This window comes from Pieris rapae, chromosome 13 (genome assembly GCF_905147795.1).
Source record: "Pieris rapae chromosome 13, ilPieRapa1.1, whole genome shotgun sequence".
Classification (NCBI taxonomy): domain Eukaryota; kingdom Metazoa; phylum Arthropoda; class Insecta; order Lepidoptera; family Pieridae; genus Pieris; species Pieris rapae.
The window spans coordinates 8,921,096-8,935,212 of record NC_059521.1 but is presented as its reverse complement, the minus strand read 5'-3'; the positions used below and the strand labels follow the sequence as shown (position 1 = coordinate 8,935,212).

General features: G+C 33.1%; 1 protein-coding gene and 2 non-coding genes across 3 annotated transcripts; 1 reads left to right on the top strand and 2 right to left on the bottom strand.

Annotated features, from left to right (window-relative positions):
• Window positions 1-345: 345 nt before the first annotated feature.
• Window positions 346-417, top strand: Trnaw-cca. The gene has a single exon. It is a non-coding gene; the product is annotated as a tRNA-Trp (tRNA).
• A 592-nt stretch (window positions 418-1,009) lies between these two features.
• On the bottom strand, window positions 1,010-1,081 carry Trnaa-ugc. The gene has a single exon. It is a non-coding gene; the product is annotated as a tRNA-Ala (tRNA).
• Window positions 1,082-1,241: 160 nt separating this feature from the next.
• Window positions 1,242-4,509, bottom strand: LOC110995531 (general odorant-binding protein 1-like). The gene is made up of 3 exons (XM_022262736.2): window positions 4,378-4,509; window positions 2,657-2,837; window positions 1,242-1,868 (listed from the first exon to the last, which is right to left on the bottom strand). Exons 1-3 carry the CDS (start codon window positions 4,507-4,509, stop codon window positions 1,681-1,683), a joined length of 501 nt encoding a protein of 166 aa, XP_022118428.2. The 3' UTR covers window positions 1,242-1,680.
• Between the last annotated feature and the right edge of the window lie 9,608 nt (window positions 4,510-14,117).

Here is a 14,117-nt window from a genome sequence, read left to right as displayed (position 1 = left end):
TATTGCTTGCTAAGTAACTTTAACGATTTTTTTGTAATATTGAAATTTTAAATTTATTGGTTTTAAAACTACACTATCCTATAATAAAAAAATAATATATACATATATTTGTTTAGTCACTTTTTACTACGTTACAGTAACAGTTAGATACTCCTCCAGTAGATGGCATTGAACTAAATTTGAATATTTTACAATTTGAATGCTGTTGTATAATTTTAATTGTAATTGGTTTAAGTAATCGAAAATTAGGTCCTTTCATACATCATAAATGTTGATATATAAAAATATTTTATGGCCAACTTTTAATAATTTCTATTGTATCTAAACTTAGCAGGAACCACTAATGACTCCGTGGCGCAACGGTAGCGCGTCTGACTCCAGATCAGAAGGTTGCGTGTTCAAATCACGTCGGGGTCAGAAGTCATCTTTTTTTAAATAAGTCTATTGTTTTATATAATACTAGCTGACCCGGCAAACGTTGTTTTGCCATGTTTTTGTGCCAAAAAATTAAAGTTTATAATTAACAAAAAAAAACATAAGGGATGATTGTAGAGGGGTGGAAATTTAGGGTTGCAGGTATTTTTGTGTGGTGTATCGTAAAAACGAAAAATTTTGTCTAAAAAATAAAATAAAAAATTTAGGGGTGGACCACCCTTAACATTTAGGGGGATGAAAAATAGATGTTGTTCGATTCTCAGACCTACTCAATACGCACACAAAATTTCATGAGAATCGGTCGAGCCGTTTCGGAGGAGTTCGGTTACTAACCCCGTGACACAAGAATTTTATATATAAGATTTTTAATAATACTATAGTTTTAAGTAGCCTGTCTAGTTGTATTTATGTTTTATATAAATTAATGGGATTAATGTATACCTATAAATTATCAATATTATAATAATATGTAATTCATTACTACACAGCTATGATTAAATTGATAATAAGGAGTAGAACTATTAACTATTATTTATAAAAATTCTAAAGAGAAATGAAGAAAAATGCCAAAAACTGGAGATGCCGGGGATCGAACCCGGGGCCTTTCACATGCAAAGCGAACGCTCTACCACTGAGCTACATCCCCTTTGAGTAATTTGTTGAAATTAATGTACACATAGATAGACAATAGCATGTAATAATTTAGTCATCGATAATTATTATGTATTAAAATACTCTTTTATTTCTTTATAATATATGTAACATTTATTTTCTAATAACGTAATACAAAGTATTAAACGCTGCTCTGTGTGAAAATTTCTTCGTTACTTTTTCTACACGTATTAGTATTTATCATGAAAGTATTAATACTTTTTCTATATCATAGTAGAGTTTACGATCGTTTTATCCTTGATACAAAACTAGTATTAATAGTAAAATTCACTCGTCTTGTAATAACTAAATTTTTAACAAAAACATCATTTTAAATATGTTTGCATAAACACAAAACTCCTTAGGTACACTTTAAGGCAACGTCTATAGTTTGTACTGGGTACAAAGCAGCCTGCTAGTTATATACAGGCGTCATGCAGCATATGACTGAACCCTTTTTTAAATAACAATATCCAAATTGTAGAACACAAGAAAAAAATATCCTTAAAAATCCATAGAATTATTGTCCATTTATAGTGTCGCCATACTTTCCAATACTTATATAATATTAATCTTTCAAAGTGATCTACAAAATTAATTTTCAGCTTCCATAATAAATTCAGCCATTAGCAGTTCCATGGTGGGCGCAATGTCAGCTGCAATACAAGCGAGTTTGAAGCATTCAGCGATGCGCAAAATCCGCCAGCAATGGTCCTCCACTGAATCAAACTTCTGTTCACATGTGTGGATTATTTGCACCATTTGCTTCGACAGCATCTCACCTGTAATTGTAATAATTTCTAAATTCAATTTAATGTCTAGTAATATTATTGTACATATAATAGAAGGCAAACGTAAAGGATGATATCTAGATCACGTGATCGACCACACATAGACACAAAGTTCTATTGTAGCATTTGCTTCTAAAGCATATTTTCTCTAAAAACGTAATAATTTATTAAACACAAGAAAATTTTTAATTCAAGGTTCACAACTATTATAAGTATAGAATAGATCGAGATCACCCACTTGTAGACACAATGGTCTTAGGTTCAGTGGCAGATTCATAACCAGCCGGATAGACTGGAGACAAAGGCGGCAGATTTCTATGGCAGCAAATTTCTGAATCAATTTTTTTTGCTACCTCATACAAATCAAAAAGATTTCTGCATGACGGGTTTCTTATGTTTTACAGATGACTTTCCCCTCTAAATTATCATTCGGTGAAGCAAACTTTTTTTTATAGAACAGGGAGCAAACGGGAAGGAGGCTCACCTAGGTTTACCTTTACCTTTCAGGACTATTAGCCTTGCATACCTAAGGTAGGTATGTAAGGCCAATAGTTATATTACGAGGAGGAGACTTATTAGATCAGAAATCTTGTGCTTCATTTTATACTGTTTGGTTTCAAGTACGTGTGTATACATGATAAAGTATATTAAATCCTTTAAAGTGATAACTGTTCTATGTAACCAGGGAACCAGGAATGGGTCAGCAGTGTAGAAAAGAACATTTAAATCCAAATTCCTTTTTTAAACACAATTAGGAACACAATAGTATCTTTTCGTACCGTTTGGAAATGACTGGATAAATTTATCAGTGTTCTCATGATGCATTCGATGGCTTTCTGTCATGAGATTGAAATGTCTGCTCATACACTTGATAGCGCATCCCAACTCGTGATCCTCAAACTTAAAGTCATCTCTCCAAAAGTGGAAGAATTCGTCCAGCTTCTCCTCGGTCAGTTGACTCTGTAATAAGATTTTATTATAATTATATTGAAGAGTTTAGAGTACTGATATTCCGTGATCTCTCGTCTAGACGCTGGAGTTTCAAACCTATTATTGACATCCTCAAATGCCGCACTACACGCTTTTGGATCGTCACCTATTGTGAAAATAGGGAATGAGTGGAGCTTCTTGCATTCAATCTTCCATGAAGAATATAACATAACCTACATTTAAATTGCCATGCTATGGGACGCGACTGTAAAATACAAGTATAAAATTTAATAAAAACGATAATAAAAATAAAAATTTAAAATTTAAAATATTCATGAAATGATATAAATAATAAAATTGAATCATTTTTATTGAATTAACACTATTTCATGAAAAACATCAAGCATGTACTATGGAAAAGTTTAGTGACCATAAGAATGAGTAATTAGACTCAAGGAATTTAATTTAAAAGAAATATTTTGTATGTCACATATGACATATTAAATTTTTGTTATTTCTGCCAAATAATAACTTTATCGTACGAATGGCCTAAGCCAGACAGTTTATTTAATGCTACGGTTCAGGCAGTTCTGAAAGATATTCAGCTGTAGTTCTGTTCTGTTAATTGAAGGGCTAATTAAGCTAGTTAGCTGCGACGGATACAAAGATGAAGAGAATGCTCGGCCCCGCAGTAGAAGAGAGATAGATGTATATAGGCGTAAGCGTACAATGAGCGTAACGGGACAATCAGTCGTTCTTTTTCGTGCGTGCAGCCCGCATCGATTTATTAGACTTTGTCTTGTCTAAATTTTAAGAAATAATTTTCGTTGCATTTTAGCAAAGAATATAAGAATAAATTTATACAAGCGGCATATTTCGACATAATGTTACATCTCATACGGATCTGTGGACAGGTTCAGGGTGGGCTGTCTGTAAACGCAATAAAAGATTGATATATGAGCGTTAATAACCATTTAGCGAGACTGTACACATTATTTACACCGGCCAGAGATGCAACTTACTGATTAATAGTCTATACTATGTAGTCGTTCTTATAAACTACAGTTATAGACCGGAGCTGACTGCTGATTGCAGTCCATAAGCATTCACAATCCGATGTGTTTTAAGGAAGACGCATTTATACAATTTTACTGGATCAAGAATAACTTATGTTTCAATCAATATTAATATTTTTTCATAATACTTGTGACTATATAATATATATACTTACAGCGCATTACATTATTTTCCATTATGAACTCCAGTAAAAAAAAATCATAGTAAATTTCCACTCGAAGAAATCTCGCAGCATATGTTGTAATAATATGTTAAATTTTACATTCGAACGCAGGTCTAATAACTAATGTTGCCCTCCTTCTTGCTACAATATCGTCGCCAGTAAATATGAACACACTCTAAGAGAGTTACACTCTTTTACTGAATGGTTCGTGACGATGGCATTAGTATCATAAATAGTGCGTCCATTTAACATACTCACTGCCCACATCAATAAGTTATAATAGTAAAATCACAGACCTGTGCTACCCAAATTTAAATATGTAAAAAAAACCTCTTCTCTGCAATGCTGCAGCGCTTCTCCGAAGCCGAGCGTGACGTCCTTCATGATGTCAGCAGAGCCCCGGACTTGTGTCACGCAGCTAAGCGCCAACCACGCTATCACACTTACCATGTATTCAGACATTTTGTGTGTCAATCGAATAGAATTGTCTTTTATATACTGTAATAATAATAGCAGGTTGCTGTTTGAAGAATGATGGGCGTGGTAATGGTATACACACGTTGACACTATAATTACTTTTTAAAAGGCTCTGTTTACTTTTGATTAACGGATACAAGTAGATAATAAGTTAAATAGATAATTGAAGTTTAAATTGTTTTTATCTTCTTTAAAAAAATCTAGAATTTTTTAATACCGCTCTTGACAAAGTCATCATTGCATATGCCAGGAAATAAGTTTGCAAAATACCTACTCGCTTTGGTAAGCGTAATTTGTAAGGTATTTACATATATGTACTAAGGTACATACGCGTACTTTGCACTTGAAAATTAGCAAACGTGACAAAATGTTCTTAATTGAGGCTAAATGTACAAAAAAATAGCATCTTGTCAACTCCCTAGTTTTTTGTAACGTAATGTTTTAAATTTAAAACTAAAGAACTATAGAAATATGAAATAAAGCAATAGTTATTGATGCACTATCCCATTGCAAAAACTAAAGTAGAAATGGGCGGGCCCCGCCGTTCGCATGAACAAAGAGAGTACTAAAGTAAAAAGCCATCATGGCCTTTTAAAAATTTTAAAAGTGTGTAAGTATATTCTGTTAAAGTCGATGAATTTTTCAAGGAATAAGTGAGACTTATATAATATTATATAAATTATGAATGCAAGCATTTAGTAGCTTCTATTGGACATTGCAGCATTTAAGAATACTTAAATAAAATAAATAACTCAGTGAATCTGTCTATTCTAAATCTGTTCTAATGCTTTTCTGTCTCTTAGCGGTAGGCCGCAAATTTGTTCCCCAAAAATGTAGTTCAGTAATTTTACTTATCTTTAGCTGGGAAAGATTTAGTAACTAACGTTGAAGAATCATAAATGAAATAGCCTCCCATATTAGGGATTTCTTAGAGAAGCAGCCGTTTCCCACGGTGCCAGCGTGTCTCACACGCAACATCCAGTGTTCCGAAGACAATGAACGCGGGAATCGAACCTACGATCTGTCCCTTGCGTGCGCGAATGCAGTGTTTTGTTTGAATTGACGTAATCAATTTAAACAATCATAATTGTTTAAGACAATTCAATCCTTTGGAATTTTATAAATGCGAAAGGGAGCGTCTTGGTATGCTTTCACGCCCGTAACGAAGAAATGACGTTGGTATAAATTGAAACTGCAAAAAAAGTCAAGTTGTTTTCTACGAAAATAGTATTTTTATGAGAAATCTAGGTGGTAATTTTTTATGTAACATATGGGTAGGTATGAAAACGAGGGGAATGTTGAATATAAAATGCAAGGGATCAAATATTTAATACTCTTCGAGATTATTGAAGATTTTTACAATATTGCACCGTTTACGATAAAAGGAATTTTTAATCGAATATCGTGTAAGTTGAGATTATAATGGCGGGATAAGTGGTAGGCGCAATACCGCGGTGCCCTTGATTTGAGCTTGTAATGCTGCCAGCATAAATTGCCCTCGTATATACACTAACATGTAGATAATAGTAGACTATGCTTTTTGGTCGGATGATAATAGGCCGGAGATGGTTCTCTCACAATAAATGGGAGGAATTCATTAAAACAAACAAGTGTGTGTACTTATTTAGAAGTTATACATCTTTGGCGTAACAAGATATCTTTTAAAAAAATTTATCTTTCGCCTTATTCTGTTTGTAGAAAAAACGACACTAACAATGAAAAATGGTATTTATTAAATTGAAAGTTTTATTTATAACGCATTATCTAGTTAAATAAAGTATATTAAGTATGACAAAACAAATATTTCTACATAATTAAAGAAATTGACATTTTTGTGAATCGAAAACATTTATCCGCATCATTTTTTCCTAACGCGCCAAAAGAAGTAATAACGATTCGTAGTTAACTAATGTTTTACAGATAGAACAAATTTTGCCAATGACTTTCTCCTGTCAATTATCATCTTAAATTTTGTGTATAGACTTACATATTCTAGAGTAAAACAGCTGGATCACACCTCTTTGTGAAGAGCGAAATTGCTGAAAATGTACTTCTCTCTTCCCCCTATCAACTTGCACAATCCTACTACCGGAGGCTGTGAACTGGATGGTTTGTGTATAATTGTGCTCAAAAATCAAACCCAGAAATTATTTTAGGTGCAATTTCAACGACATTGTTTGATGGTAAAAATAATCTAGGACATGTAGGGACGGTACAAACTTCACCAACATCAGCCAACCTTGAAAATTTGTAACTCCACTGGTCGGTAGCTACATACTACTAATCTAGGTAATTACTTGTTTAGCAAAAAAGGGAATGAAGAAGAAAAGTAGAAATGTATGCCCCATTAGGGCATGTGGAGAGTTAAATTGATACAGTGTAGACACAGCATGTTGTGCGTTTCTTCTGCATTGAAGTATCAGCCTAACTGAAGGCGATTTGATGTTCTATATATTTTTAGCAGTTGCAGTTTACGGCATGAAGTCTTCATTCATTTGTAGCCGATGATTAAGGTGTAGCTAGATGAATCGAATTAGTTGAAATAAACGATTAAAATATTCCAGTGTATGTAAATAGTACCTCTTCGGAGCAGGTTGCCTTATAATTAGTCGTTCAGTAATGAGTAGAGGCGCTCACGGCACAGCAAGACAACTTTTTGTTAACAACAGGATTGTCGCACTGGATCAGAGGTTATACGCTAACACTCTTTAGCAAAATGTTTAGTTTAAATATTGTAGTTGTGTAGACTATGGTAAATATAACAGGTACAGAATAGATATATCACTTCACGGATAATAAATATAATGTATTTAATTAATGCATCACACTTGGCACAAATATATCAGTTTTATTATTTTTGTGGTAGTACATACTTATAAATTAAAATACTTAAATTAATTCCTTAAAGTTTTCTGATCGATATACATTAAATTGCAGCACTCAAAAGAACACGGATGGTGTCAAGACTAAACAAGTAACAGAGGCATACTTAGCTGGCAAACAATATATTAGCTGTTGACAAAATACAATAAATTCTCATTAGTCTATTCGCTTCCGCATAACCATTTACTAGCCACAGCTGCCTGGACACAGGAGCCACAGAATTATGTCTATTAAGTCGAGGTAGGAGAATGTTAGAATGCTGATAGCTCTGTTTATAATTTGAGATAATAAATAGTGACAATTTGACATAGCGGAAGGAGACAGCGTTTGCCGCGGTTTTGCTGAAGCTTTAGGCTGACCATAGACAAACGACGCTATGTCATTCAATGACAGATGCATAATTAAGCAACGAATAACAGTTGAATTTGTATGAAAAGTAATTGTTTATCTATGTTATTTAAGGATACACAAATATTTCCTCAGAGAACGAATATTTCTGATTATTTTTCATGTATTAATTAATATTTATTATCACAGTATTAGTGTCTTTGATTGCAACGAATCTAATGTCGTCGTTTTGTCGTAATTCTACTGTAAACTTCGCTTGACTATTTGTGTCTACATATTTATGAAAAATCTTACTCCTTAGAGATGAACTTAAAATATAAATAGCGCGTACTTCTCATAATAGAGATAAGGAATTGAGAACATATTGGTTATATAATAAAAGAGTATTTAAGATGGGCAGGTCAAACGTTCGTCCCTACTTTTCCCATAAAACTGGTCCTCAGTTCTGTAGTGTAGGGAATTATAATTGTTACCCCCTTTGCCCCTCACCACCGAACAGGCTTTGATCTTGTTCCCAGTTTTTATTCGGTCTTTGGGCTTGTCTAATTATCGCACTAGGAGAACTGTGTAATCGTGATTTTAAATTATTTAGTGGTACTAAAGTTTCTATTTAATCCTTGTTCATTGTAAAACTATTTACAGATAAAAACAATTAAAATAGGTACTGTACGCGATTTATTGTGTATTATTATTAAATGTGTATTATTTATTTCAGTGTTGGCGAGAATCTTTATGTGTATAATGGTGAAGATTTTTATTTTATTTTTTACTTAAGTAACTTTAAAACGTTGTGGTTTATGACATTTTCCTTTGAATTATTGTTATGTAGAGGGAGTGTAAAACTTGCTGAGTTTCTTGCCCGTTCTTCCCAGAACAAGGCCTCCTGGTAGTTTTACGAACGGATGGCGTAGTCTTGCTCTTTCGCGAATTTTGTAAACGTTTTTCACATTCATAAGCCTTGAGACGCATCGAAACAGAATAAACGAATTTTGATTTCATTTGAAATACAAAATGTCAAACAGCTTAAAAATCCCAATTTTACCACCAAATAATATTTTTCGTGATCTGCCTGCACGTTCTTTACTTTATACATAAATAAAATAGTATTTTATCATTAAAACTTACCTAATTAATAAATAAAAACGAAATTGTATTTTTATGGATTTTTTACGGCAACGAAGCATTATTGCAGAGGTGACGGAAACTGGAATGACGTGGAGTGAGATTAAGAGCTGCCCAGAACCGATCAGACTGGATGCCCTCTGCCCCACAAGGGGGACATAGCACTTTAAGCCAAGCGTAAACAATAAAACTATTTTACATAGTCTATCAATTTCAAGAAGTAATAATCTAGATGTTGAACATAAAAAAATCACATCAAAGGCATTTAAAAATAATTAACCATGAGACACTTAATTTTATAAAGTTATATAATAAAATCTAATAAAATCTCATAGAAAAAACGATTATTATATGACAGCAATTTATGGAAATCAGCGCACGCAGGCAAGAAGTTGAGTGATCTCCATCTTTACTAGACACGCCTTCCACTAGTTGACAATAACGGGATACATATAGTGGACACGATCTTGTTTAAGCCACTAGAATAAAGAAGAATCTTACGATTGTAATATGTAGATAACATAATAAATAAAAATCTCTCCAAAATCCTTCTAATTATATTACATTCTATAATTAGAAGGATTTTGGAGTTATAACGAGGAAAGATTTGTATGTAAATATGTTTGTGACTCAAAAGTACTAGACCGATTTAAAAATTCCTTCACCATTTGAATGCTACATTATCACTGATTAATGTAGGAACCCTACTAAGACTATATGTTTCCCAGGTGTTAAAAAATGTACATACTAGTGCTGGGCAGGCTACTCCTAATTTATTTGCAATATTTGTTTTAAATATTGTATTATTGTTTGATGATTTACTTTTTTTAAAAGAGTACCGAGAGTCTTTTACGCCGGCTTTTCTCCCGGCCTACACCTTCTGTCTTCTTTGCCGATGAGTAGGGATGCCTACAAATTCGAATTTAATGAGGTGGAATAAGTGATACCTTGACGATCTTATGTTCCAAAATAAACGTAATTTATTTATTTTATTTTACTTTTATAAAATAACTTACATGTCATGCTCTGCGAGAAACTATTGATGATAGAACAAAAAATGTTCCACAATATTAAAGAACATATAAATATCTACAAAAACTGTTTAAAAAAGAAATGTCCACCCGTGCGAAGAGAAAAAAGTTATTTAAACATTAATTTTAATATCAAACTATTAAACCACCTTTTCAATACTCATTTCCTTAGCTATTTTGTGAATGTCACATGTCGGATAGTATTTATATAAAGTGTTTAAAGACAAGCGTGTCCCACCGCGAACAGCGGACACTAATTAGCATTACAGTTCGCTAAAAGCCAGCGAGATTTAATACTAAGTAGTCGAGTAAAAAGACCTAAAGATTAACTAACGGACATTTCAAATTAAAATTTATTTTATCGTCTTGAAGTCTAAGATAAGAGCTATTTGAATAAGAGGCGAAGAGAGAATGAAGATTTATATGTAGCTTTTGAGCGCTTAACAGAACCGTCTACACAATTGCTGATTTTCTATAGGAAGAAATAATTCATCAAGCATTCCTGGTAATTATCATTCGGTCAGAATTATGAGTTTAAATTATTATGAAATATAAAAGAGATACGGTGAAATTTCTTCGCGAGGAGCCTGGAAATTGAAACCATAACTTTTATATCTAAAATCAATTGTTACAACATACTTTTCTTTACTATCTAAAGTATTTTCACGGTCTTCAGCCAGGCTATCCTATCTACTCAATAGGATATTTAACATAAAAAAGTGTTCAATAAACTACTTACAGTTTCTATTACACGACACTGTGTTCTTGTGTTCTAATTTTTTGATTTACGACTATCAAGGTCTTAAGACTCTTTTCAATCTTCTTACCAAGCCTTATCCAGAACTTGAATAGACTGGATATTCACGTGTTGGTGGAACCTTTGTCCGTGTTCCAGCAAATCTCAATGTTTTTGGTGTCGCCCTATACATTAAAGTGGTGGCGTCATTACGACTCCACTTACACGTAAATCAAGTCAATTCTACTCTTTCATAACACGGGCTTAGTGAGAAGATTGAAAAGGACATCATGTATTATGGTGACATTCTCTACATTAACGTGGTGGCGTTATTGCGAATGACTGGAGCCTAGTAAATCCATAATATATATGAAACAGTCTTATCGTAACGCGTGGGTCGTGGGTGAAGCGTTTGATAAGATGTGACAAGACCCCGCTGTATGCAAAAGTCACTTAACCTCGTAACTTGAGACCTGCAGATTTTAATTGACCAAGTATCTGAAATATGTAAATTAGCCAACTGTGCTAATCAGGATTACTTAGCATTTTAGGTCAGTACTTAAAGAATTTCTTGCTATCGATTTGAAGCTTACTTTATAGCGGAGATTGATTTAGTAACTTATCCTTTATGGCAGCTTAATATCCTGTTTACGGATGTCTTCATAATAAGAAATAAACTACTAAACTGATCAAAAATACTAGATATATAAATTTACATTATACATTTATGAACGAAAACCATAGTCCATTGTTTTTTTCGACTCATTTAGGCTTGATAGATTTCTAGAGCAGTCGGTCTCGGCTGCAACATGCGGTCCGTCAATGGCTGGTTAGGCTGGTCGCTATTCCGGAATAAAAACTTGTTTAAGCTAGAGTTTTTCGTAGAGTTTTTACCATTTTTCTCTTCACTCAACTCCTAAGTTCAAGGAATCAATTAAAAAAATACTCGCGTTGGTTCAGCCGTCTTTGAGTTTTGCGCTGCGATTTTTAACTTTGGTGAAAGTTGTATGCTTGATTCATTTTAGGACTCGTTAAAAAATTATCATGGTCTGTTTTTCAGGAAGATCTTTTGAACGTAACACTTAAGTAAATTGCATGACTATAAACGCATCGGAGCAATATATTTTGAAGCATTAAAATTGATTATTTTACGACTGGAAAAGTTTTTTGTAACGACAATGACAAGGATCTTTAGGACATCGCGGGTGGTCTAAATATTGACCTCAGTAGCTAAGGGTCTGTCGTCAAGCGATTATTTTATGTTTATGGGTAAAGATGGCACTAAAAGGCACATATAAACAAAACGAGAATAGGACTACTAAATACCTTATTTTTTAAATTAATTCCTTGTATGCATCTATATATTTTATGCATATATAGAATTGAACATAGTATGAATTTAAAAAGAGACTAAAAAGACCGCATTCATATATTTAATATAGTTTCTGTATATTTATAGAAGTGTTTAACAATATTATGTTTGACGTATAAAAATGATTCCCTATTTTGCTTGGTTATCGGATCACGAGTGAATAGATGGAACAATTTATTTCTTTCTTTCTTTGTTGTGTTTATCAGGAAAGGTTCTTATGAATGAAATGAATATAAGGAAGTTAAACGGTTCACAAGAAAAGTAAAGAATTATCATTTATAATTTTTCATAACTGTCAATTGTTTGAAATAACTGTACGCCTGTCGCGATAGCTAGTTATTCTATATTATATAATATTATTTCAAACCCCCTTTTTCATACAAAACACAACTTAAGCCATAAGACGAGTTTAGTAATTAAATACATTAAACTATAATATAATTATGAAATGCATATTTATTTTACTAATATTTGTAATTATTTTTTTCTTCATAAAGAAAAACAATTTTTTTTATTTCTCTCAAAATTGAAAATTATTTTTATACGTCTCGTCCGGTCTTATCAGTTATTTCCATTAAATTAATTATGAACGCTTAATGATGGTTATAAAACTGTATCAAGTTTTATTGATTTTATGACTGCGATTATGTTAAAAATTTTACCTTCCTTAAATATTTAAGTGTCTTACAAAAATATACCTTGTCTCAAACATGACGCAGAAATTGCTTCATATTAATTGCACGTAACTAGGTTATAGGTAAGATCAGCCTGACTCATGTATTTTGGTTTATGATTATATTTTTATCTATATATGGTATATCTGACCAACGAAGCTAAATGGATTCGTTGTTTACACTTTAAAATATTGCCTACATCCTTTCGAAAACGTTTACCGCACAGGACTTCCAGAAGTTAAATATCTTGTAATTATAATCGTCGAGATATAAATGGTAGTTTGTGTCCGTGTCAATTACACATAATTAAACGTATTTAATCTTGCCGCCCCGACTGCGACATACAGCGGAATCTGTGTTCAAGAGGATAAAAAATTAATTGTCGCCATGATACATACCTATTTAAGACTCTAACATACGCCGATGACTTTGAGGATTTGACCTCTACTACAAACAATAATTTCCTAACGCCATCTAGTCTAACAAAATAGTAAATAGTCTAACAAAACTACGTGAATACGAAACCAATTATTAGCTTAATATAAAAATTTATAAATAAATATTGGGCTAGAAAAAATGGTGGCTACCACATATTTAACTAGTACATACATGATTTTTTTTACATGTTTAATTCGTTCTGAGGTTAAAACTTTTTAATGTCAGTATTGCTAAAATACCGAGTCCGAGTCATCATCATCAGCTGACGATGGACTCGGAAGGTTGGTACTGGATCTCGAGGATGGTAAGCAGTAGACATACCGTCATTGAGCTCGTTGTAATCAGCTCAGCGAGACGATACTAGAAATGTGACTATATGAACCTGATGATGGACTCCGAAGTTGGATACTGTGTCTCGAGGATGGTAAGCAGTAGACATACCGTCATTGAGCTCGTTGTAATCAGCTCAGCGAGACGATACGAGAAATGTGACTATATGAACCTGATGATGGACTCCGAAGTTGGGTACTGTGTCTCGAGGATGGTAAGCAGTAGACATACCGTCATTGAGCTCGTTGTAATCAGCTCAGCGAGACGATACTAGAAATGTGACTATATGAACCTGATATTGGACTCCAAAGGTGGGTACTGGATCTCGAGGATGGTAAGCAGTAGACATACCATCATTGAGCTCGTTGTAATCAGCTCAGCGAGACGATACTAGAAATGTGACTATATGGTCTAATGGACTATATAACTGGAAGACGAATCGATTACTGATTCAAATTGATTATTTTTTCAATAAACTTAAATAAATATAGTGGTATTATAGTAAATATTACCTAATATTTATTTAATATGAAATATAAATAAGTTCATATAGTCACATTTCTAGTATCGTCTCGCTGAGCTGATTACAACGAGCTCAATGACGGTATGTCTACTGCTTACCATCCTCGAGATCCAGAACCCACTTTCAGATTCCATCA

Bases quoted from the DNA above. Each gene is read 5' to 3' on its own strand.
- LOC110995531 (XM_022262736.2), bottom strand. From the start codon at position 4,509: ATGTCTGAATACATGGTAAGTGTGATAGCGTGGTTGGCGCTTAGCTGC. The intron at 2,838-4,377 runs GTTTTTTTTACA...ATCTTATTACAG, and splicing joins TGCAGCATTGCAGAGAAGAG to AGTCAACTGACCGAGGAGAA. The intron at 1,869-2,656 runs GTACGAAAAGAT...TTACAATTACAG, and splicing joins TATCCAGTCATTTCCAAACG to GTGAGATGCTGTCGAAGCAA.